Source organism: Elgaria multicarinata, chromosome 1 (assembly GCF_023053635.1).
Source record: "Elgaria multicarinata webbii isolate HBS135686 ecotype San Diego chromosome 1, rElgMul1.1.pri, whole genome shotgun sequence".
Taxonomy (NCBI): domain Eukaryota; kingdom Metazoa; phylum Chordata; class Lepidosauria; order Squamata; family Anguidae; genus Elgaria; species Elgaria multicarinata.
Genome location: NC_086171.1, coordinates 97,130,316 through 97,155,807, shown reverse-complemented (window position 1 = coordinate 97,155,807; position 25,492 = coordinate 97,130,316). Strand labels below are relative to the sequence as shown.

At 45.3% G+C, this 25,492-nt stretch overlaps 1 protein-coding gene across 3 annotated transcripts in view; it reads left to right on the top strand.

The window, feature by feature from the left end:
- Positions 1-25,492, top strand: part of LOC134403118 (carboxyl-terminal PDZ ligand of neuronal nitric oxide synthase protein-like) — a 121,851-nt gene that overhangs the window by 22,063 nt on the left and 74,296 nt on the right. For 2 of the 3 annotated variants that reach the window (XM_063133227.1, XM_063133242.1), the window contains exon 2: positions 6,279-6,350. The exons of the other annotated variant lie outside the window; for it this stretch is intronic. In XM_063133227.1, coding sequence (XP_062989297.1) covers positions 6,279-6,350 — 72 coding nt within the window. The remainder of the gene's footprint in view (positions 1-6,278; positions 6,351-25,492) is intronic. 3 annotated transcript variants of the gene reach the window in all.

The window sequence follows — 25,492 nt, the reverse complement described above, 5'->3', positions numbered from 1 at the left end:
ACCATGACACCTCATGGAGGTATACACACGCATGCCAAGACTCAAGGTAATCTCATCATCCCCTGAATTTTGGAGAATTTATGAAAATCCAACACCCCATTCACACCCCTTTCGATAGCTCCGTCAATTTGCACGTTAAAAACCTCAAACTTGCCACCATGATAGCTTATCCAGGGATGCACACGCACGCCAAGACTCAAGGCAGTCCCATTATCCCCTGATTTTTGGGGAATTTATGAAAATCCAACACCCCATTCACACCCCTTTCGATAGCTCCGTCAATTTGCACATTAGAAACCTCAAACTCAAACCCATCATCCCCTGATTTTTGGCGGGGCTTAAACCTGCAGACATCTCAATGGGGCCATTTCAAAGGAAATCCCAAGATGCCATGAATTGGGGAGTAGAGATAAACCTATATGAATCTTCTTCCACACTTAAAATGGATTTGGAACTTCCAAAACTCCAAGTGAGCGCAGGAAGGACTTCTCCCCTGAGTCAAAGCCAGACACACACAACATCCCTGCGAGGCGGGCAGGGGAGGAGGGAGGGAAGGCAGGCAGGCAGCAGACATTTCTGGGGGCATAAGGAAGTGAGCCAAGGATAAGCCAGTAATGCATATAAAATGGAATAAATAAATAAATAAACAAAGGAGGGGTGGAATTAAAAGCAGCAGTGTTGCTGAATAAACAGCAAGAAGAACTTTTTTAAAAAGGTTATATCTGTCTTTTACCAGCAATAGGGGGACGTGCCCAGGGTAGGGGGAAGCAGCTGCCAATTTGACTGGTCCTAGTGACCAGTCTTTTAAGAAGCAACGCTGTCAGTTCAACTCATGAAAGCCATTGCTTCACCACGAGAGCTCTGAGGAGTAGAACTCTCACTTCAACTCATGATAGGCATTGCTCCACCGGGTTACTTGCTTTGGAGGGCTCTGATGGCCCTCCAAGTACAGGAGAGAGTGGGGGCACGTCCACATGGGATGCCCTAGGGGAGCTCATCCCCTTGCACCACATATTTTCAGTTGTTCCCCTAAGTTAGGGTGGGTAGCAGTGCTGTGTTTCTATCTCTTATTATTGGCTTAGTATATGATTTCAGGTTGTGTTTGTGCATTTGGTGGGGCTACTGTTTTAAAAAACACTGGGAAAAGTCCGTTCAGACTAAGAAAGAGAAGTTCCCAGAATCCCAAGTTACCCGTTTTGCCTATCCCCTCCTCCAACTTTGGGATCATGTGATCATGACCAGGAGTTGACTCTGCCCCTCAGCCCTTCGGAAAAGGTATTTTTCCCGCCGGTTTTTAAAAAAATTCTAGCACACGAACCGCAGCACGCAGAGAGCTGAGAGTAGTCTCAAAATGACCCCCATCCACGAGTCTCTAAGCACAAGAATTTTCAGAAAGATAGCATCAAAAACAACACAGTTATCCCCCTTTCTTTTCCGCAATGCAATCCTATGGGCGAAATGTTTCAAGATGGCGAGAGAAGCGGAACGCGGAAACCGGAGCGCTCCGAAAATGGGTGCTTCTCTTCGCCTTGCTTCTAGGGGTCCGCGGTCTGCTTCTACTCCGCCTCTGGGCAAGGCAGAGCAGGCCAATTCGCTCCTGCTTCTACGCTTCTAATCGGAGCAGAGCACATGCCTATTATTTAATAGGAACATCACCTCCAAATCATCCCCCCAGCTCACAGAAAACTACAGCCACCCCCACTACAAACATGCACATGCATTCATTCAGTCAAACAACCAGGCATACCATTCAGACATCAATACACTCAAACTGCCAGCACATGTGGCATGCGCTCTGCACATTCCTGGCGCACACACACACACTCAGCATCACTGACTCCAAAAATATGCATGCACATGTGCATTCACTCAAAGACCCCATGCACCCCATGGCACCCACACATTCTCTCTCTCACACAAACACACACACAAACCTCAGTCTTATCTCCTACTCTATCTTCTCCTCCTGCTGCTGCTTGCTTCTTTTTGCTTCTTCTTGCTGCTGCTGCTTCTGCTTCTGCGCTGGGGGGTGGGGTGCTGGAGGCTGCGTTGCTGGAAATCCCTGCACGCAGCCCCCAACCACTCACCTCGCTCTCACCGCCCACCCCTTGTGGCGGCCATCTTGAATCTCGCCCGAACTCATGCGAGATCTCGGCTGTTGGCTGGGTCTCACAGAGCTCCCAGCCAGCTGCCGAGATCTCGCATAAGTTCAGGCGAGATTCAAGATGGCCTCCGCCACTGGCTGGGGAAATTTAGGCCCAGTAAGTTGGGGCTGGGGTTGCTGCGGGCCCAGTAACCACAACTCCGGTATTTTGGGCCCTAAGTCCGGTTCCTCCAGACCCCCAGCTCTCCCAGGAGGTTTACGGAATTTTCTGGAGGGTATGGGCAGCCTATTTTATTCTCGTGGCACATTTGAGGGATTTTACAATTGTAATAATAATAATTAATAATAGATTTGGTGTGAAGGAATAGAATGGTGGTGCTGTGTATGTAGCTGAGTTGTGATTCTGAAAACTCCGAAAACTCAATTGTGATTCTGGTGGATTGGGGTCTATCAGATTCCAAACCCTAAATCAACACCTAAGAGGTATTTTCACAAGTAATTCACTCCAAGGGAGTAGAGGTGGTTGCTGCTGGTAGACAGAGAGGATCATATTTCTCTTACTTCCCACATTGCTTTGCCTGTCCAGGAGAGAGGCAGAGTTCATTCCTGCTGCTGTGTTTCTTCTTTGCTTGCTGGCATGTGTGCGCATAAGTAAAGAAGAAGGAAGAATGATAGTATTTGCATAAGAGATTGAGAAATATATATTTAGTAACGGGGAAAGAAAGAAATCGCAGTTACATGTGATTAAGCACACTGATCGATGTGGCTCTTAGACAAGAAACTGTTCTTGCCCCTTGTCTAAATTAATTATAATTTACATTGGATTTCCTGAGAATTGAGTCTACCCACTTTAAGTTAAAATATGCTTTCTGTATATCCCTTGGAATTCAATTTTAGTTCACTAAATCTGGCATAGTGCATCAAGAGGCATCTGGACAACCATCTGTCAGGGATGCTTTAGGGTGGATTCCTGCATTTAGCAGGGGGTTGGACTCGATGGCCTTGTAGGCCCCTTCCAACTCTGCTAATCTGTGATTCTGTGTGCTATGTAATAAACTTCATGAGATGGGCAGAGAGATTATTCTCCTTACAACTGCCAAAAAAAGAGCAATGTTACACCTATTGAGCAAGAACATGTAACACATTCACCTTAAAAATAAATGCTGTTACAATTGTATCCTCAGAAAGTAGATTCTGTTGTAGGACTTAGTCTCCATTTTGTTTGGAAATAAATTTGTTGCATTTAATATATCCATTTTTAAATGGATACTGTTGTTTTTATGTTTCTGATAGTTTTTAAATTTTGTATACTTTTTTAGTGTTTACTGTTTTAACTTTAGGAGAGCTTCGGCTATTGGGCGGTATAAAAATGTAATAAATAAATAATAAATAAATAAATAAACTTTTGTGAACCGCCCAGAGAGCTTCGGCTGTGGGGCGGTATATAAATGTAATAAATAAATAAATAAATTAGATTAGTCAAATTAGGGAATCACACAGTGGATACAATGCTACAAAATTACATAACTAATCATATTTGTCAGTGTGATGGTGTAACAGAGGGCAATGGAAATGAATAACCAAACATTTTGCATGGTGTCCTAAAAATGAACTAAAAATGGAGGGTGGTTTTTTGGGGGGGTACTACTGAAAATGTTCACAGAAAACAGTGAATGGTTTTGGCTTGGCTCAGAGGTGATACTGCCCACCACTGCACCTGGGACTGGGCGAGCCGGCCCGAATGAGCTCTCCTCCTTTCCCGTGAAGGAGGGGAAAGCCCATTCGGAAGGGAAGGGAGAGCGAGGGAGACCTCACGCCTGGCTGGCCTGGAAGTTGGGGCGGGGAGAGAAGAAACACCGCCAGGAACGGGCTGGAATGCTCCCTGGTCCTTCCACCAACCGCCCACCAGAGCTGCTGCTCTTGTATCCGCCACCATGTTGTTGCTGGGCCGTGGGCTGGATCCAAGGTAATGGCCGGGCGACAGCAGGAGAGGAGCCCCAGGCCTGGGGAGAGGGTGGGTTACTTCGTTGTCCCTTTGCTAGTTTTTTTCTTCTTCTTAAAAAGCCTCCCCAGAGGTGCGGAGCCTGGTTCCGAGCTAAAAAAGTCAGGGTAAGTCCCCGTCTTGTTTAGCGTGGAGATTTGGGGCTGTGCCCTTGAATCCCTTCGGAGTGGCAGCGTCATGTAACTCGTCTGCCGCCACTCCGAGGCTACCCATCCTGACACCTCCCCCACCCCCTCTTTTACTTCCCCCCCTCTTGCCACCCCCCCCACCCCCAGAGTAACAAAGAAAAACATGGTTTTTAACTGGCCATTTCGTTGCATCTTTATGTATTATAAAAAAAGAAAATAAATAGTTAAAGTATTGATTAAAAGAAGAATGCTCAAACTTGGTTAATACATATTTAAAGTCCTGCTGTGAATGTTTATGCCCTGAAAGACTGGAAGTATCTCTAAAACCTTTCTTCCATAGTTTGAACATTAGTTAGTCCAATAAAAAATACTGGCCCATTTGCTGTAATTTGAATGGGGTTTTGTTTTTTGGTTCTGTGAGATAATCCTGCTTGCAAGATATTGATTGACAGAAAACAATTTCGTAAAGTGGTTCTGTCTTTGAAATGAGTTTCCTAGTTGGGAAATCTGGCATGGATTGACTGTGCCTTATCTGTCTCAGTCTCTCAAATCCTCACAGGCAGATGGTAGAGAGGAGCTGTTTTTATTGCATGGGGGTTGGGTGTTCTTTCTACCCCTAGGCCTGAGTTGAGCACACAGCTGAAATCTAGGCTAAGGGCTAGTGACCTCTGGTCGGAGAAATGGCTTCTCTTTGAGTCCAGGACACTCCTCTCATTGCACATTATGTCCCCCTAGGGTAAAGGCCTTTCCTTGCTGGAGTTGGGAGCAGAAGTCTTTTCTTTATGGGTGCCAAGAGAGATTCCTGAACATCCCTCCTCAACTATCCCTTGTCTTCCTGCTTTTCTTTCCTTGTCCCTGTTCCAGGAAAGAATGTGCATGCCTGTGGCCCATGGGAAGCATTTCCTATTTCCTTCCTTCCATCCCCAAGCAGCCACTTCACCTTTCCCAGTGCTCCTGGATGACCTATTTGGGCCACCTGGTGGGGAGCCCTGTATCTTTACACTGTATTCCACAATGAGAAGAACAAGATGGGGGACACTTGGCTCAGCAATACTACAAACGAGAAGGATCTTGGAATTGTTGTAGATTGCAAGCTGAATATGAGCCAACAGTGCAATATGGCTGCAAGAAAGGCCAATGCTATTTTGGGCTGCATTAATAGAAGTATAGCTTCCAAATCACATGAGGTACTGGTTCCTCTCTATTCAGCCCTGGTTAGGCCTCACCTTGAGTATTGTGTCCAGTTCTGGGTACCACACTTAAAAAAGGATGCAGACAAGCTGGAGCACCTTTAGAGGAGGGCAACAAGGATGATCAGGGGTCTGGAAAGAATGCCCTATGAGGGGAGATTGAAAGAACTTGGCATGTTTAGCTTGGAGAAGAGAAGATTGAGGGGAGACATGATAGCACTCTTCAAATACTTAAAAGGTTGTCACACAGAGGGCCAGGATCTCTTCTCGATCCTCCCAGAGTGCAGGACACGGAATAACGGGCTCAAGTTAAAGGAAGCCAGATTCCAGCTGGACATCAGGAAAAACTTCCTGACTGTTAGAGCAGTACAACAATGGAATCAGTTACCTAGGGAGGTTGTGGGCTCTCCCACACTAGAGGCATTCAAGAGGCAGCTGGACAAGCATCTGTCGGGGATGCTTTAGGGTGGATTCCTGCATTGAGCAGGGGGTTGGACTCGATGGCCTTGTAGGCCCCTTCCAACTCTGCTATTCTATGATTCTATGATTCTATGATAAATGATTGTTCACAATGGCAGACTTAGCTGGGTTCTGGCACATTGCCAGTTGAAGATTTCCCTCCTGTTCCATAACATCTGTAGAGTCCACAAAACAAGAGGTCTGTGGCATGGAATTGATCAAGCATAGAAGTAAATTGCTGTATAGATACCTCTCCATAAGCTGTGTACAGAGAGGAGGAGAATAATGGTTGTTTATCATCGAAGGAAGCTGCCTGCAAGGTTGTTTTTCTTGTTCAGGACGTTTTTGGTAATAGAGGATTCTGCCCTAACCTCTCTTCTTCTTTTGCCTTCCAGTATATTGGCAGCCTAGATGTGCCACGGCCAAACAGCAGGGTAGAGATTGTGACTGCTATGAGGCGAATCAGGGTAAGTGGTGGCACTGTTTTTGCTTTGACTCCAGCCTGATTTTACATCTCTACTACATCCCAAAGAGAGTTTGGGGTGCCTGATTCACTGTATCTATCTGGGAGCTGTCTATACGTGTTCAAAGCCCCATGATGGCTGCAAATCAGCACTGTGTCAGTTATATGATGCAGCCGCAAATTCACAGCCACCACGGGACTTTCCTGCAAAGTTGCACTGTTAAAAAGTTGGGGACTTATCCCAACTTTTTTTATGGGATCGAGGTTGCCCTGGCTCTTCCTCTATCTGACTTCACTCCGTGGTCAATCTGGGGGGCATTCTGGGCAGATGGCAACAGGTGATTAGTCATTGGAAGCCTGGAAGGGGGGCAGTGGCTCCAGTACCCAGATGTCCACTGGAAACCCTGTGCTCCATCCTGGCATGGAGATTCCCTGATGTCACCCCAAAGGAGCGATACCATGGGGTGTAGAAGGAACTTGGCACTGTGAAGGCTGGCTCCTTGATAGTGTGTGGTCTGTGCGTCCAGGATATCTGCATGACCGCCATGTTGGGAGACAAACTCTGCCAAAAGTGGCCCTTCCAAGAAATTCCTGACGTGTTGGTGATAATTTTCTCCTACAGAAAGTGAAGGAGGGAACTAGAGGATCAGCTATCCTTGACTTGATTCTGACCGGTAGGGATGGCTTACTGGATAAAGTGGCAGTTTTGGGAACTCTGGGGGAAAGTGACCATGTCATACTTGAACTCTTCATTTTAAAGGAAACAAAAGCTAAGTGTAGCCATACACGTACCCTGGAGTCCATGATGGGTGGGAGTTTTTAAAAACAGAAATTTTAAAGGCACAATTACAAATAATTCCAACGAGGAAAAAAGATAGAAGATAACAGAAGAAACCAATGTGGCTCCACAAAAAGCTTAGAGATGACCTGAAATCAAAAAGGGATACATATAGGAAGTGGAAGGAAAGCCAGGCTACAAAAGAAGAGTACAGACAGGTAGCACGGAAGTGCTGAAATGGTGTCAGGAAGGCTAAAGCTGAGATTGAGCTGTGACTAGCGAGGGATGCTAAAAACAATAAAAAGGCTTTTTTCAGGTATGTGCATAGTAAAAGACAGAGGAAATAAATGGTGGTTCAACTGCTTAATGAGGATGGCAAATTGATAACAGATGACAAAAAAAGTCCTACTTTGGCTCAGTCATCTCCCAAAAGTGGGTCTATGACCCCTCCCTCTGGAAAAAGAAACTAAATGCACAGTTAAAGATGGGGATACTTGGCTCAGCCATACTACAAGCGAGAAGAATCTTGGAATTGTTGTAGATCACAAGCTGAATATGAGCCAACAGTGTGATGTGGCTGCAAAAAAAGCAAATGCTGTTTTGGTCTGCATTAATAGAAGTATAGCTTCCAAATCATGCAAGGTACTGGTTTGCCTCTATTCGGCACTGGTTAGGCCTCACCTTGAGTATTGTGTCCAGTTCTGGGTACCACACTTAAAAAAGGATGCAGACAAGCTGGAGCACCTTTAGAGGAGGGCAACAAGGATGATCAGGGGTCTGGAAAGAATGCCCTATGAGGGGAGATTGAAAGAACTTGGCATGTTTAGCTTGGAGAAGAGAAGATTGAGGGGAGACATGATAGCACTCTTCAAATATTTGAAAGGTTGTCACACAGAGGAGGGCCAGGATCTCTTCTTGATCATCCCAGTGTGCAGGACACAGAACAATGGGCTCAAGTTACAGGAAGCCAGATTCCAGCTGGACATCAGGAAAAACTTCCTGACTGTTAGAGCAGTACAACAATGGAACCAATTATCTAGGGAGGTCATGGGCTCTCCCATACTAGAGGCATTCAAGAGGAAGCTGGACAGCCATCTGTCAGATATGCTTTAAGGTGGATTCCTGCATTGAGCAGGAGGTTGGACTCAATGGCCCTATAGGTCCCTTCTAATTCTACTATTCTATGATTCTATGCTCATTGAGGCCCCTTGGGAACAATGTATTTAACCTATGTATCCAGAAAGCCTCTCTCTTAGATAAGATTTCAGACAGCTTGATGCGTTTAAATGGCATCTGTTGCATGTGTTCCAGTACAAAATCTTTTAAAGAGTCAGGTGGATGATGAAATTGTTTTCAGTGAGCAGTCAATGGAACTTCTATATATTGATCCGAATCCTGAGTGGTCTAGAAGTTTAACCTACATATAATTTGGACAAAAACAACTAATGATGTGATTGAAATTTTGTGTGCCACAATTGGTAAAGGTTCTTAGTTGATATTTCTTGTTATCCACTGGATTAAGAAATTCCTTAATCTGAAGGGATTGTGGGCTACATGTCCATGTTTGTGGTGGCCGATAATCTGATAGGTAAAAGAATTGCTCCCCCAGTTTCCCAGATCAATGAGAGTGATATAGAGTGTGCCAGAAAAACAATAAGAAAGTAACATTGCACCGTCACTTTCTTGATATGGTTTGACTAATGAAGCATTGAAACGAACAACACATTCCGGAGTTGTTATCTGTATTTACTGAATATCATTTGTCAATTAATAAATATTATTTTTAGTGACGTAACCTGTTTTGTTTGAGGAGCACATTTAATCTGCTTTTGGAGAAGGCTCAGAAGTTTTTAGCCATTCTCCATTTCTATATGATAGTGAACATGGTTCTGTATAATACTGATGCAGGGGTGTCTTCCTCCCTGGAAATTAAGGGCTGCTGACCTGTTGTGTCTGATCTGCATCAGTGGTATCCAGCCTGTTTTTTACTATCCCTGCTCAGTCATGTACAAATAAAGAAAAGCAGAATCATGTGAATTCCTGAGATTCCTGCCATAACCTATTGCTCTGAATCCCATTTTGAGATAGTAGGCAAAGTGGGTATAGCCTGGAAGACTTGGAAGAGAAGGGTCTCTAGCCGTTTCTGGAATTAAGTGCTGCTGGGGAAGTTACAAGGCAAGGGTGGGACGGAATGGGACAGTAGCAGTCTTTGTAAATGTAGAAAGGTAGGTAATTGGTCACCAAAGTAGGGGCTTAATTCTTCTCAACCAAACTCATATTGTGTGTCACAAGCTGAGGAATGAGAGAGAATAGGGGGAGGTGTTCAATTTCCAGAGCTGGACAAAAGATATAATCAAATACTTACGTAAGAAGCATTTAAAATAGAAAAGTGGGTCTGGGTAAAAAATCACAGCTCTAAGTCAATACAGCTTCTTGGGTTTTTTGCTGTTCTACATGAAATACAGGTAAGTTCACCTAATTAAAGACATTTTAGAGAGGACTCCTACTCTCTCTAAGCAGAGGCTCCCATTTTGAAGGCTCCACTCCGTCCAGTGCCCTGTCAACAAAAGCCAACAGGGTGGAAATGTGGTGAGAGGTGGGCCTTTCAGTATTTTTCTTCCCTCCATGGGTCCAGATTCTTCCATCTTTTTTTTAATTATTTATTTATTTATTTATTTGAGCATTTTTATGCCGCCATTCAGCCAAAAAATGCTCTCATGGCGGCTTACAAAAGTATTTCTTGACAGTCCCTGCCCACAGGCTTACAATCTATTATGGGAAAGAAACAATTAAGTGTTTAGAAATTGAAGGACTAATCTTAACACAAGAACATTTTTTTTTTAAAAAAAATGTGTAAATCCTGGCTCATGAAGATAAAAAATAATGTTTATCCAAACTTGGATTTTTTAATTTTTTTTGCTATTAATACTTTTAATAATTTTCCACAAAAACAAGACATAAGGAAAGATTAAAAAAAATACAAACTGTACAAACTACATCACAACATAAACAACTACTAAAATGATCACAAATAAATAAGGCTACATTCCATTTAAAGCGATCTTCGTGTCAGACGGCAAGTGTCAATTATTTCTAATTTACCAGGTCCGAATTTCATAAAAGCAAGCAAGTATATATAATGTACTTGTATATGTTTTTGACTCCTGGGTTGAGTCTCACTTTACTTTTTGTAAACTTACCCATTCAACATATACCAGTGTTCCTTTCAGTCAAGAAATGTGCACGCATTTTGGTGCTTGTCCTCTTTAAATTGCATGTGAATAGTAACTGGAAGGTCACTTGCATATATTTTAAGGGGACAAGCATGAAAATCCCCACCCTTGATGGGGTCCACCTGGGTTTTGTATTCTACTATTTATAATTGGGTACACATGAAGTGAGAATTGACTCTTATTTTGCTCAGGAGAAAAATTGCCAGCTATGCCAGTATTTCCCAAGAATACTGTTTACTTTTTGAAATGGAGGGGATATTAATCCGTTTATAATATTAGGGGTGTGCACGGACCCCCCGCTCCGCTTCACTTGCAGATCCGCAATTTTCGGAGCGGGCCGCTTCGCCCCGCCCCGCTCCGCCCACTTCCGCTCCGCTCCGCTTGGAGCTCCGGATCCGGATCGGAGCTCCGTTTTTCCCCCCATAGGGTTGCATTGAAAGCTAAAAAATTATACAACTTTTTTTCTGTTCAAGTTAGAAACCTCACATTTGGCACCATGACACCTCATGGACGTATACACACGCACGCCAAGTTTCAAGGCAATCCCATCATCCCCTGATTTTTGGGGAATTTTTGAAAATCGGGCACCCCATTCACACCCCTTTCCATAGCTCCGTCAATTTGCACGTTAGAAACCTAAAACTCAGCACCATGAAAGCTTATCCATGTGTCCACATGGACGCCCAGACTCAAGGCAATCCCATCATCCCCTGATTTTTGGCGCAGCTCTAACCTCTAACGCACCACCCATAACCCCCCTTTCGATAGCTCCGTTAATTTGCACGTTAGAAACCTCAAACTTGGCACCACGATAGCTTATCCATGTGTCCACATGGACGCCAAGTTTCAAGGCAATCCCATCATCCCCTGATTTTTGGGGAATTTTTGAAAATCGGGCACCCCATTCACACCCCTTTCGATAGCTCCGTCAATTTGCATGTTAGAAACCTCAAACTCGCCACCATGATAGCTTATCCAGGGATACACACGCACGCCCAGACTCAAGGCAGTCCCATCATCCCCTGATTTTTGGGGAATTTATGAAAATCCAACACCCCATTCACACCCCTTTCCATAGCTCCGTCAATTTGCACGTTAGAAACCTCAAACTCGCCACCATGAAAGCTTATCCAGGGATACATACGCACGCCGAGACTCAAGGCAGTCCCATCATCCCCTGATTTTTGGGGAATTTATGAAAATCCAACACCCATTCACACCCCTTTCCAATAGCTCCGTCAATTTGCACATTAGAAACCTCAAACTCGGCACCATGATAGCTTATCCATGTGTCCACATGGATGCCAAGTTTCAAGGCAATCCCATCATCCCCTGGTTTTTGGGGAATTTATGAAAATCGGGCACCCCATTCACACCCCTTTCCATAGCTCTGTCAATTTGCACGTTAGAAACCTCAAACTCGCCACCATGATAGCTTATCCAGGGATACACACGCACGCCCAGACTCAAGGCAGTCCCATCATCCCCTGATTTTTGGGGAATTTATGAAAATCCAACACCCCATTCACACCCCTTTCCATAGCTCCGTCAATTTGCACGTTAGAAACCTCAAACTCGCCACCATGAAAGCTTATCCAGGGATACATACGCACGCCGAGACTCAAGGCAGTCCCATCATCCCCTGATTTTTGGGGAATTTATGAAAATCCAACACCCATTCACACCCCTTTCCAATAGCTCCGTCAATTTGCACGTTAAAAAAACCCCTCAAACTCACCACCATGACAGCTTATCCAGGGATACATACGCCGCACGCTGAGACTCAAGGCAGTCCCATCATCCCCTGTTTTTTGGCGGGGCTTAAACCTGCAAAATTTGGAACTTCCAAAACTCCAAGTGAGCGCAGGAAGGACTTCTCCCCTGAGTCAAAGCCAGACACACACAACATCCCTGCGAGGTGGGCAGGGGAGGAGAGAGGGAAGGCAGGCAGGCATGCAGCTGGCATTTCTGGGGGCATAAGGAAGTGAGCCAAGGATAAGCCAGTAATGCATATAAAATGGAATAAATAAACAAATAAACAAAGGAGGGGTGGAATTAAAAGCAGCAGTGTTGCTGAATAAACAACAAGAAGAACTTTTAAAAAAAGGCTATATCTGTCTTTTACCAGTAATAGGGGGACGTGCCCGGGGGAGAGGGAAGCAGCTGCCAGTTCAGCTCAAGAAAGCCATTGCTTCACCAACAGCTCTGAGAAGTAAACGCTCACTTCAACTCATAATAGGCATTGCTCCACCACTAAGAGAAGTAGAACGCTCACTTCGACTCATGATAGGCATTGCTCCACCGGGTTACTCTCTTTGGAAGGCTCTGATGGCCTTCCAGTACAGGAGAGAGTGGGGGCACGTCCACAATGAGATGCCCTAGGGGAGCTCATCCCCTTGCACCACATCTTTTCAGTTGTTCCCCTAAGTTAGGGTGGGTAGCAGTGCTGTGTTTCTATCTCTTATTATTGGCTTAGTATATGATTTCACAGGTTGTGTTTGTGCATTTGGTGGGGCTACTGTTTTAAAAAACACTGAAAAGTCCGTTCAGACTAAGAAAGAGAAGTTTCCCAGAATCCCAAGTTACCCGTTTTGCCTATCCCCTCCTCCAACTTTGGGATCATGTGATCATGACCGGGAGTTGACTCTGCCCCTCAGCAATCGAAAAGGTAATCTTTTTCCCACCTTTACCCTACTTTTTTAAAAATTCTAGCGCGCGACCTGCACCACGCAGAGAGGTGAGAGTAGTCTCAAAATGACCCCCATCCACGACTGTCTAAGCACAAGAATTTTCAGAACGATAGCTTAAAAATCAACCCAGTTATCCCCGATTCTTTTCCGCAATGCAATCCTATGGGCGAAAACCGCCGTTTGACCCGATTTTTAAAAAATTCTAGCGCGCGACCCGCACGACGCAGAGAGGTGAGAGTAGTCTCAAAATGACCCCCATCCACGACTGTCTAAGCACAAGAACGATAGCTTCAAAAACAACCCAGTTATCTATGGGCGAAATGTTTCAAGTTGGTGACCGGAGCAGTCCGCCTGAAAGAGGAGCTCCGAAAAATGGTTGCTTCTCTTCGCCTTGCTTCTAGGGGTCCGCGGTCCGCTTCTACTCCGCCTCTGGGCAAGGCAGAGCAGGCCAATTCGCTCCTGCTTCTGCACTTCTAATAGGAGCGGAGCACATGCCTACAAAATACTCCTTTCAGAGCTGGGGTCAAGGTAGGCATGGTTGGGCACCTGCCAAGGACCCACACCTAGCAGGGCCCTGCTGGCAACAGCCCCCTGGACTTGCTCCTCCTCTTTGCCATTACAAACTGTTTGTTCACCTGCTTCTCACTCTGGCCCAGACAATTATGACAGCTAGGAGGACGAACAGCAGATGCCGCTGCCTGCTTGTTCACTGTCTCTCTGCCTGTCAGGCAAGCAAATAATGAGAAAGCGCAACAGCAACTGGTGCAAATGGCAGCGAGAAGGTAGAGGAAAGGGGCCCCATTGAGGATGTCTTGCTCAAGGGCCCTCAAAAAACTGGACCTGGCATTGACTCATTTAATTGAAATTAAGCTGGTAATGCTTAGAGAAACACACACATGCACCACACCAAAAACACAAAACAAGACAAAACACATGCAAAAATCTACGGGCAAAACACACAGCTGCACAGCCCCCAACCCACCCCCCAACCCACCCACACACACACACCACACACCAACCACAGGGGCAAACACAAATCACACAACACACAAAAGAACCAGGCAAAACACCCCCAGTCCACTCCCCACTGCTTCCCCAGCCCTAGTTTTCTCCCGTGTTTCCAGATTACATCTACTTCCCTCCAGGTCACTCCCGGCCTAGGGTGACCAGATGACCCAGAAAACCCTGGAGACCTCCAGTAAGAGGAAGGGTCTCTGGGGCAACCAGGCCTGCCCCCCAAATTCTGGGGGAAATTGGCACCCGGCATGTCCCTGAAAAGTCCGTTCAGATTAAGAAAGAGACGTTTCCCAGAATCCCAAGTTACCCGTTTTGCCTATGCCCTCCTCCAACTTTGGGATCATCATGACCGGGAGCTGATTCTGCCCCTCAGCCCTTTGAAAAAGGTATTTTTCCCGCCGATTTTTTAAAAAATTCTAGCGCGCGACCCGCACCACGCAGAGAGGTGAGAGTAGTCTCAAAATGACCCCCATCCACGACTCTCTGTGCACAAGAATTTTCAGAACGATAGCTTAAAAAACAACCCAGTTATCCCCAATTCTTTTCCTCAATGCAATCCTATGGGCGAAAACCGCCGTTTGACCCGCGCTGTCCATTTGTTTACCCGATTTTTAAAAAATTCTAGCACGCGACCCGCACGACGCAGAGAGGTGAGAGTAGTCTCAAAATGACCCCCATCCATGACTCTCTGAGGACAAGAATTTTCAGAACGATAGCTTCAAAAACAACCCAGTTATCCGCGATTATTTCCTGCAATGCAATCCTATGGGCGAAATGTTTTCAAGATGGCGATCGGAGCGCTCCGCCTGAAATAGGAGCTCTGAAAAATGGCCGGTTCTCTTCGCCTTGCTTCTAGGGGTCCGCGGTCCGCTTCTACTCCGCCTCTGGGTAAGGCGGAGCAGGCCAATTCGCTACAGCTTCTCCGCTCCTAATCGGAGCGGAGCACATGCCTATATAATATCTTATATGAAAGAATATAATAGGTAGTACATTAACCATGCAGGACTCTCAGCTCCATGGTACTCTGCACATTCCTGGCAGTCATTTCCCTTCGCTTGGTCTATCACTTGCAGTGGCAGTGCTGGGGGTGGGGGTGGGGGGCAGAGGTGGGCAACCCCCCCCCAAAAAAACAAGGAGCTTGCCACCCTAGTTGCTCGATTCCTGTTGTAAGCGCTTGCATTCTGGGACAGCGAAGAAGGCAGCAGCAGTGGGGAGGAGGGGTTCTTCGAGGCCTCGTTGTCATGGTGATTAATTGTGGCTTGTTTTAGAAAGAGGTTGGGCGGGGTGGGAAGGTTAGGAAGGAGTGAGTGTGCGCAAGAGGGAAGAGGAGAGCGAGCGCCTTGTGCCAGGCAGGCCAGGCTGAGGCTTCCCATGAAAAGCGTAGCCTCGGTGAGTGGATGCTGCTGAGGCCTTTCTTGCTCACTCCTTTCTATATCCCTGCTGGAGTGAGATCCAACTAAAGAGAAAAAGCAAGCCAGAGGGACCAGGCATCAGGTCACTGCCTCTGCTTTCCTGGCCACCAACTGCGCCCTGTTTAAATTAAGTATGTTTTAAAAGATTCTCCCCATCAATCCACTTTGCCTTTTTGTGAATTGAATCGGGTTAGTAGAATCTTTCTGTGCTGGCAGCAAACTAGCGTTTTGAGGTTTTTAATGTTTAGTTGCTTTTTGGTATCAGCCTCTTTTGCCCAGTGTATAATAGTTTTGCTAAAGTTATACTGTTTGCTATTTAATCTTTACCTATCTGGCCAGCTCAGTCTGAGCAGGGGCTGGAGGGGAGGGGGGCAGTTTCAAGAATATCACTCTCCACCCCCTTCTGGTGTGATCTTACTGCTTTCTTTTTTTAAAATGTCTCTCTCGTTCTTTCTTTTTCAATGTTTCTTGGTGCTGGGGCTTGTCTAAAAGTTGCAGTAAATGTCTTTTATGTCTTTACCCCGACATAAATGCGCAGATTTGCGTTTCAGGACACATGACGCAGCCACCCATTCACCTTAGCGCCGGGTTTTTAATGCAATAATGTGCATATTCGCATTTGCAATTTACTGCAACTTTTGGATCAACGTCCCAGCTTGCACCTCATTATGGTTATGTGTCGTTGGGGGAGTTAAATTGCATTTTGACATGTGGGTGGAGCTTTCAGGGCAGGACAAAGTGAATGGCCGATTTCCCGCCTTCCCACCTATCGCGTCCTCTGGCTCCCTTGTTCCTTCCCACCATTTTCATTTAAAGTTATATGATTCTACGGATCTTCACAGATAGAGTTTATAATATTAAAACAAAGAGTGGGGAACGGGCAGCCAGAGGGAGGAGATGTGTTCAGTAGGGATGTGCGCCGCTTCTCCTCGGAGCGGAGAATCAGGAGCGAATTGGCCTGATCCGCCTTGACCAAAGGCGGAGTAGAAGCGAACCAGGGTCCTGGAGAAGCATGGCGAAGAGAAGCGGCCATAGGCAGAGCGCTTCTCTTTTCGCGGAGCGATCCGCCCACCATTTTGGATAATTTCGCCCATAGGATTGCATTATGGAAAAGATTAGGGGATAACTGTGTTGTTTTTAAAGCTATCTTTCTGAAATTTCATGTGCTTAGAGAGTCATGGCTGGGGGTCATTTTGAGCCTACTCTCAGCACTCTGCGTGGTGCAGTTTGCTTGCTATAATTTTCTAAAAAACAGGGTAAAAAAAGCGGGAGAGGTACCTTTTTGAAGTGCTGAGAGGCAGATTCAACTCCCAGTCATGATCACCTGATGAAGCATCCTCCAATCCCAAAGTTGGAGGAGGGGATAGGCAAAACGGGATACTTAGTAACTTGGGATACTGGGAAACTTCTGTTTCTTAGTCTGAACGGACTTTTCCCATTGTTTTTTAAAACAGTAGCACCACCAAATGCACAAACACAACCTGAAATCATATACTAAGCAAATAAATAACAGATAGGAAACACAGCACTGCTACCCACCCTAACCTTGGTGGACAACTAAATAGTTGTGGTGCAAGGGGATGAGGTCCCCTAGGGCATGTGGACATGCCCAGTGCACACACACTGTGTCCTGCCCTTGGAGGGTAATCAGAGCCCTCCAAACAGTAACAAGTGGAGACTAATGCCTGTCATGAGTTGAAGTGACAGGTAGCTTCTTAAGACTGGTACTTACTTAGGGCCAGTCAAAAATTGGCATATCCCCTTCCCCCTGGGCACGTCCACTTTCCTCTTACTGGTAAAAGACAGACATAGCGTTTTTTTAAAAAATCTTCTTGTTGTTTATTCAGCAACACTGCTGCTTTTAATTCCACCCCTCCTTTGTTTATTTATTTATTTATTCCATTTTATATTTACACCCCATAGCCCAAGCTGTCCTGTCTTTTCCTCTTCAGTGAAGTCAGGCAGGCTTTCATTGTGGTTCAACTCCTTATTGTTGTTGTTGTTATTATTATTGCTATTAATATTAATTAGTACTGCTATTATTAACGTTACTATTGTTGTTGTTGTTGTTTAATAATGGCTGTGATCACAGTGCAGTCAATCAACTCTGAAGCAAGGATCACAAAGCTTTACTCTTATTATTATTATTATTATTATTTATTTATTTATTTATTTATTTATATAGCACCATCAATGTACATGGTGCTGTACAGAGTAAAACAGTAAATAGCAAGGCCCTGCCGCATAGGCTTACAATCTAATAAAATCATAGTAAAACAATAAGGAGGGGAAGAGAATGCCAACAGGCACAGGGTAAGGTAAGCAGGCACAGGGTAGGGTAAAACTAACAGTGTAAAGTCCGCACAACATCAAGTTTTAAAAGCTTTAGGAAAAAGAAAAGTTTTTAGTTGAGCTTTAAAAGCTGCGATTGAACTTGTAGTTCTCAAATGTTCTGGAAGAGCGTTCCAGGCGTAAGGGGCAGCAGAAGAGAATGGACGAAGCCGAGCAAGGGAAGTAGAGGCCCTTGGGCAGGCGAGAAACATGGCATCAGAGGAGCGAAGAGCACGAGCGGGGCAATAGTGTGAGATGAGAGAGGAGAGATAGGAAGGAGCTAGACCGTGAAAAGCTTTGAAGGTTAGCAGGAGAAGTTTATATTGGATTCTGAAGTGAATTGGAAGCCAATGAAGAGATTTCAGAAGTGGAGTAACATGGTCAGAGCGGCGAGCCAAGAAGATGATCTTTGCGGCAGAGTGGTGAACAGAAACCAACAGACTGATGTGAGAAGAGGGAAGGCCAGAGAGAAGAAGGTTGCAGTAGTCCAACTGTGAAATAACCAGCGCATGAACAAGCGTCTTGGCAGAAGAGACAGACAAAAATGATTGAATCCTGGCAATATTATACAGGAAAAAACGACAAGATTTAGCTACTGCCTCAATATGAGGAATAAAGGAGAGCGAGGAGTCAAAGATAAAGCCAAGGCTACGAGCTTCCTTGACCGGAGTAAGCGTAACATCATTGACAGTAAGAGAGAATGAGAGATGAGGAGAAGGTTTAGGAGGAAAAACAAGCAATTCAGTCTTTGCCATATTAAGTTTCAAACGACGATGAAGCAGCCAAGCTGAGATATCTGAAAGACATGCCGAGATACGATCGTGAACATCAGGAGAAAGATCCGGAGAAGAAAGATATAGTTGTGTATCATCGGCGTACAGATGATATTGGAGGCCATGAGATTGAATAAGCTTGCCCAAGGGCAACATGTATAAGGAAAACAACAACGGGCCAAGCACTGAGCCTTGTGGAACCCCTACTGAAAGGGGAAAGGAGGAAGATGAGCTGCCATTAGCCAACACGCTGAAAGAGCGACCCGCTAGATAGGAGGCAAACCAGTTATAGACAGAGCCACAAAATCCAAGGTCATGAAGGGAATCTAAGAGAAGATCATGATCAACCATGTCAAAGGCTGCAGTTAGATCAAGGAGAATAAGAACGGAATAATGGCCTTTTTACTCTTATCCTCCTAGCCTCCTAGTTATGGGATGCAAAAGAAAAGGCATCTCTCTGTGCTGCTCCCGCCTCACAGGGATGGTTTGCATTACTGGCTTTGAAACAATCCTTGGCTCACTTCCTTGTGTCCCCAGAAATGTCTGCTGCCTGCCTGCCTGCCTGCCTTCCCCACTGGGTGCTGCTGTGGTGGGGCATCTGCCGGGACTGATTCCCCCATACTAGATCTATGGCATATCTCTGCCTGGCTCTCTGCCCGCCTGTCCTCCTCCCCTGCCCGCCTCGCAGGGATGGTTTGTGTGTGTCGTGCTTTGTCTCAGGGGACAAGTCCTTCCTGTGCTCACTTAGACTTTTTGAAGTTCCAAATCAATTTTTCAAGATTCATATTTAGGGTTATCTACTCCCCAATTCATGGCATGTTGGGATTTCCTTTGAAATGGCCCCATTAAGCTGTCTGCAGCTTTAAATCCCTGAGATACTGGGGTGTCCGATTTTCAAAAATTCCCCCCAAATCAGGGGAGGCTTGGATTGGCTTGAGGCTTGGCATGCATGTGTATATGTGCATGAGATGTCATGGTGCTGAATTTGAGGTTTCTAACGTTAACAGAAAAAAAGTTGTAGGCTTTTTTGGATTTCAGTGCAAGCCTATGAGGGGAAAAAGCGGAGCTCTGATCCGGATCTGGAGCTTCGCAGCGAACCCGAGCGGACTATAGGCGGGGCGGAGCGAAGCGGAGCCGATCCGGAAGTTGCGGATCTGGAAGAGAAGCAGATTGGGGGGGGGGGGTCCGTGCACACCCCTAGTGTTCAGTCCCCGTCTCACTCCTTGGAGAAAAGCCTGTTTTCTTTTTGGAGGGGTGTCATTTGCAATGCGCTCCTTCCCCCCCCCCCGGCGTCCTTCTTTGCTGCCTCGTTCCTTTCCCTGGCAAAGCCTTTACAAATGGCACGGTGCCATAAGTTGTTTTACTTCTGAGCTCTACCAACCTGTCTGAACCCAAATAGTTTGACCTCAGTATTTTTCCCCATTTTACCGTAAATGAGGACTCTTAAGTACATTGAAGCTTACACAATGCTGGATAGAAATGATCATAGGAATTTTAAGCCCCCTGAATCAACAATTCTATATACTTATTAGGATCCTGAATTGTCTGAGGCTCAAGTGTATGATCCCTATTCCAGCCTGGCAGTGCCACAGGCAAATGTCTGACCAACCTTCTCCAGGTTTGGGACAAGGCTGGATACTCCTCCTGATCCTGAGGGAGCGTTTCTTGACTCAAGTCTCAGGTTGCTCTGAAAGGGTTGGGGATTGCTGACACAGACATATCTTTTGTGTGATGGCTTTGCAGCTCTGGGGCGATCTATAACTGATCTATTTGTGCTTTCACCCCCACCCCCACCCTGCCTCTCCATCAGTCAGCAACAAATCAGGTGGGTCTCCACTGCAGTTTGAAAGGGCAGGAAGGCGCCTGTGTTCTGCTCAGGCCTCTTTTGTCTGTGTGGGTTTGCCTGCTGGAGCACTTCACAGCTCCTCCTTCCCTCAGCTCATTTCCAGCAACCTCTGCTTCTTGTTTCTCCCACCTCCTGTGGCCTGATGTGAAGAGGAGCAGCTAGCGGGGGAGAAAGGGTGGCTTCTGGCATTTGACTGGAATGCCTGGAATTGCTGTGGTATGTAGTAACAGTTTACCTTCCACATGCCAGGCAAAAAGCAGGGGCCGCAGCCATTGGGATGGGAAAGCAAGGAGGGCTGTGTTGGTCACAGGAGGGCACTGGGCCCATGTTCCTTGCAAGTCAGTGACCCTTATAGTTTTGCCCTTGCCTGCTCCTAGGAGAGGAGGACTCACTGTCCCATGAGATCAAGGACTTCCGTACAGAACAGGGTTTGTTACCCTCCACTCCCAGATTCCTGGGGTTGCCTGTTGTTGTGCAGGGCAGCTCAGGATAGGATATATCGATATTAATGCAGCTGCATTTTTCCCAGTGACTTGTTGTCTGTGTCTCCTGTACCTGCTGCCGAGTTCCAGGCCTGGAAACTTTATTCTGCACTACATTCAGGGCAAATGATGTTGAAAGGATTTTGTAGTGCCTCTTGGCGGTCTCTGTCTTATACAGTATCAGTGGAAAGTGATTTCTGCTCCCTTGTGACTTTTCAAATGGGAAGCAAAGAACCATGGCTGCCTGGCTGTGACTGGAAGAGGGACACCTGGCCCCAACTACCTCTCTACCCTTTGCTATGTTTCCACACATCTAGGCTGTAGAGGAGGGGTGGGGAGCCTCAGGCCCCAGCAAGACCTTTAGGGTTCCCCAGGCAGCTCCACCCCCTTTCCACTGACTGTTTGGCGATTGTATTTATTTATTTATTACATTTATATCCCGCCTTTTCTCCTCCAAGGAACCCAAGGCGGCGTACATAATCCTCCTCTCTATTTGTTCAGGGAAGGGCAACCAGGATGATCAGGGGTCTGGAAACAAAGCCCTATGAAGAGAGAGTGAAAGAACTGGGCATGTTTAGCCTGGAGAAGAGAAAATGGAGGGGAGACATGATAGCACTCTTCAAAGACTTAAAAGGTTGTCACACAGAGGAGGGCCAGGATCTCTTCTCGATCCTCCCAAAGTGCAGGACACGGAATAACAGGCTCAAGTTAAAGGAAGCCAGATTCCAGCTGGACATCAGGAAAAACTTCCTGACTGTTAGAGCAGTACGACAATGGAATCAGTTGCCTGGTGAGGTTGTGGCCTCTCCTACACTAGAGGCCCTCAAGAGGCAGCTGGATAACCATCTGTCAGGGATGCTTTAGGGTGGATTCCTGCATTGAGCAGGGGGTTGGACTTGATGGCCTTGTAGGCCCCTTCCAACTCTGCTATTCTATGATTCTATGATTTTATCTTCACAACAACAACACTGTGAGGTAGGTTAGGCTGAGAGTCTGTGACTGGCCCAAAGTCATCCAGTGGGTTTCTATGGCTGAGTGGGGACTAGAACTTGGATCTCCCGACTCCCAGTCCAACACCTTAGCCACTATACCACACTGGCTCTCCAGCTTCCCCATATTTTTTCCCCGTTCTCAAAGCTTGAAATGGCTTTCCTAAAGCTTAAATGCTGGCAGTAAAAGGTTTAAGTTAAAATATGCTGGTGTTTTTGGTACACTGGTCCCCAGTGCAGCACCTGCCACTCTGCTGCTGAAAATTACCATGGTGCTGGCAAAAAACAACAACATGGTAGTTTGCTGCCAAATTTCAGGGGCAAACTGCATATTTTTTTGCCACTGCTAAATGTAGTGGCCTGGTTGCAGCGGGAGGAATGCCGTCCACCAGAGGAAGATAAAAGTGGCCCCTGGACCCCTCCAAAGTTTCCCATCTCTGTCTTAAAAGTTCTGAAATGTTTTTCTGTGCATGTGCAGGGACTGTACAGGATGTCAGTTAGGATTAAGCAGCATTCTTTTCTCACAGTCTGCTCCTGAATGACAAGAGGGTTGCTGTTCTTTTTAATAATTATATATTATAATTATGTGGAAAATACTAAGGAAGATAGGGGCTTCTGTTTTGAAAAGCAGCCAAGAAATATTTTAAATAAAATCCAATAAATAAAATTATTGAAGTGGAGCTCAAGTGATTCTCCCCCCCCTTTCAGTTTTTTTTTAATGAATAATAGGCTCTTTTATAATTAACTGCCTGGCAGGAAAGTGTGTGCTTTTGTTCTTTTATAATTTGTAAATTATAGAAATGTTGGAAGCATTGCATTTTAAATTGATGGATTCTGTTACCCTTACCCTTTAGATAACAGAACCTTCTACTTATTTTGGCATAAGGCCTATTGGCACTGATATTATCCACAAAGAAATCCAGCTTTTTAAAACATTGTAATTCTCCCTTCCTGCCCTCGCATAGTTAATATATGACAGACTATTGGGATTGGAAATGCAGAATTTCATTTTAGCTCCTAATTGAGTGGATTTGGGCAAGTCTGTCTCAGTTCCTCACCTGCAAAATAGGAGTTGTAACAGTTACCATCTTCACAGAGTCATGGTCTAGATTAATAAGTGCTGGAGAAATTTAATGAAACAGTTTCATATAGTGCAAGGTACTGTGGATATAGTGCTGTTGAAATGGCTTGTATATTTCGGGAGATAAAGCTATTTGGTCACAAGGCTTATTCTGCCATAATTTGAGAAATTCATCACAGTGGGACTGACAAAGGAAGTTCCCACAGAGCAGACTTCAAGATTTGTGGGTAAGACTATACTGTACTTCACACACAATCTCTCACTAAGTCTTGTCCATAAACTTTTTGTGTGTGGGACAGGGACAGAGAAAGATGTGTATGAAAGAGATTTATTTTATTTATCTTACTAAATGTCTATTCTACTTATCATAGAATAGTAGAGTTGGAAGGGGCCTATAAGGCCATCAGGTCCAACGTCTTGCTCAATGCAGGAATCCACCTTAAAGCATACCTAAGAGATGGTTGTCCAGCTGCCTCTAGAAGGCCTCTAGTGTGGCAAAGCCCACAACCACTCTAGGCAATTGGTTCCATTGTCGTACTGCTCTAACAGTCAGGAAGTTTTTTTCTGATGTCCAGCCAGAATCAGGCTTCCTGTAACTTGAGTGCATTATTTTGTGTCCTGCACTCTGGGAGAGTCGAGAAGAGATCCTTGGCACTCTTCTGTGTGACAACTTTTCAAGTATTTGAAGAGTGCTATCATGTCTCCCCTCCATCTTCTCTTCTCCAGGCTAAACATGCCCAGTTTTTTCAGTCTCTCTTCATAGGGCTTTGTTTCCAGACCCCTGATCACCCTGGTTGCCCGCCTCTGAACACAGTCCAGCTTGTATGCGTCCTTCTTGAAGTGTGGTTCCCAGAACTGGATGCAGTACTCTAGATGAGGCCTAACCAGGGCCGAATAGAGAGGAACCAGTACCTCACGTGATTTGGAAGCTATACTTCTATTAATGCAGCCCAAAATAGCATTTGCTATTCTTCTCGCTTGTAGTATGGCTGAGCCAAGTATCCCCCATCTTGTAACTGTGCATTTGGTTTCTTTTTCTTAGATATAGAACTTGGGTATAGAACTTAATCCCTATTAAATTTCATTCTGTTGTTTTCAGCCCAGCACTCCGGCCTATCAAGATCACTTTGAAGTTTGTTTCTGTCTTCCAGGGTATTAGCTATCCCACCCAATTTTGTGCCATCTGCAAATTTGATAAGCATTCCCTGCGCTGCCTCATCCAAGTCATTAATAAAAATGTTGAAGAGCACTGGGCCTAGGACTGAGCCCTGCGGTACCCCACTCATTACCTCCTCCCAGTTTGAGAAGGTTCCATTGATAAGTACTCTTTGAGTCCGATTCTGTAGCCAACTGTGAATCCACCTAATACTTGTTCCATCTAGCCCACTTTTAGCTAGTTTGCTAATCTGAATGTCATGTGGTACTGTGTCAAAAGCTTTGCTGGTCAAGATATATTATGTCCATAGCGTTCCCACACTCCACAAGGGAGGTTACCAGATCAAAGAATGAGATCAGATTAGTCTGGCAGGATTTTTTTTGACAAATCTATGCTGGCTTCTTGTAATCACCACATTGTTTCTAAGGTGCTTACAGATTGACTTCTTTATAATCTGCTCCAAAATTTTCCCAGGGATGGATGTCAGAGTAACTGGTCTGTAGTTCCCAGGTTCCTCCTTCTTGCAGATAGGGACAACATTAACTTTCCTCCAGTCGTCCGACACTTCACCCGTCTTCCATGATTTCACAAAGATAATAGACAGTGGTTCTGAGAGTTCTGCCAGCTCCTTTATTAATCTAGTTGTTCATCAGGCCCTGGAGATTTGAACTTGTTCAAAGAAATTAGGTGTTCTTTGACCAATCTCAAACTGCAATCCTTCCCCTTCAGCTTGTACTTCATTTTTTCCAGGGTGTCATAGATCTGCTTTTGTGAGATGACTGAGCCAAAGTAGGAATTGAGCACTTTGGCCTTTTATTTGTCATCTGTTATCAATTTGCCATCCTCATTAAGCAGTTGAACTACTATTTCTTTCCTCTCTCTTTTACTATACATGTACCAGAAGAAAGCGTTTTTGTTGCTTTTAGCATTCCTCGCTAGCCTCAGCTCATTCTCAGCTTCAACCTTCCTGATGCCGTTCCTGCACTTCTGTGCTACCTGTCTGTATTCTTCTTTTGTAGCCTTCCTTCCACTTCCTATATGTGTCCTTTTTGTTTTCAGGTCATCTCTAAGCTTTTTGTGGAGCCACATTGGTTTCTTCTGTTGTCTTCTATCTTTTTTCCTAGTTGGAATTGTTTGTAATTGTGACTTTAAATTTTCCTTTTTTAAAAACTCCCACCCATCTTGGACTCCTTTTCTCGTTAGGGTCACTTGCCATGGGACCTTACTTATCATACTTCTGAGTTTATTAAAACCAGCTTTCCTAAAATCCAGAGTACGTTTATAGCTACACTCAGCTTTTGCTTCTTTTAAAATCAAGAATTCAAGTATGACTTGGTCACTTTCCCCCAAAGTCCCTG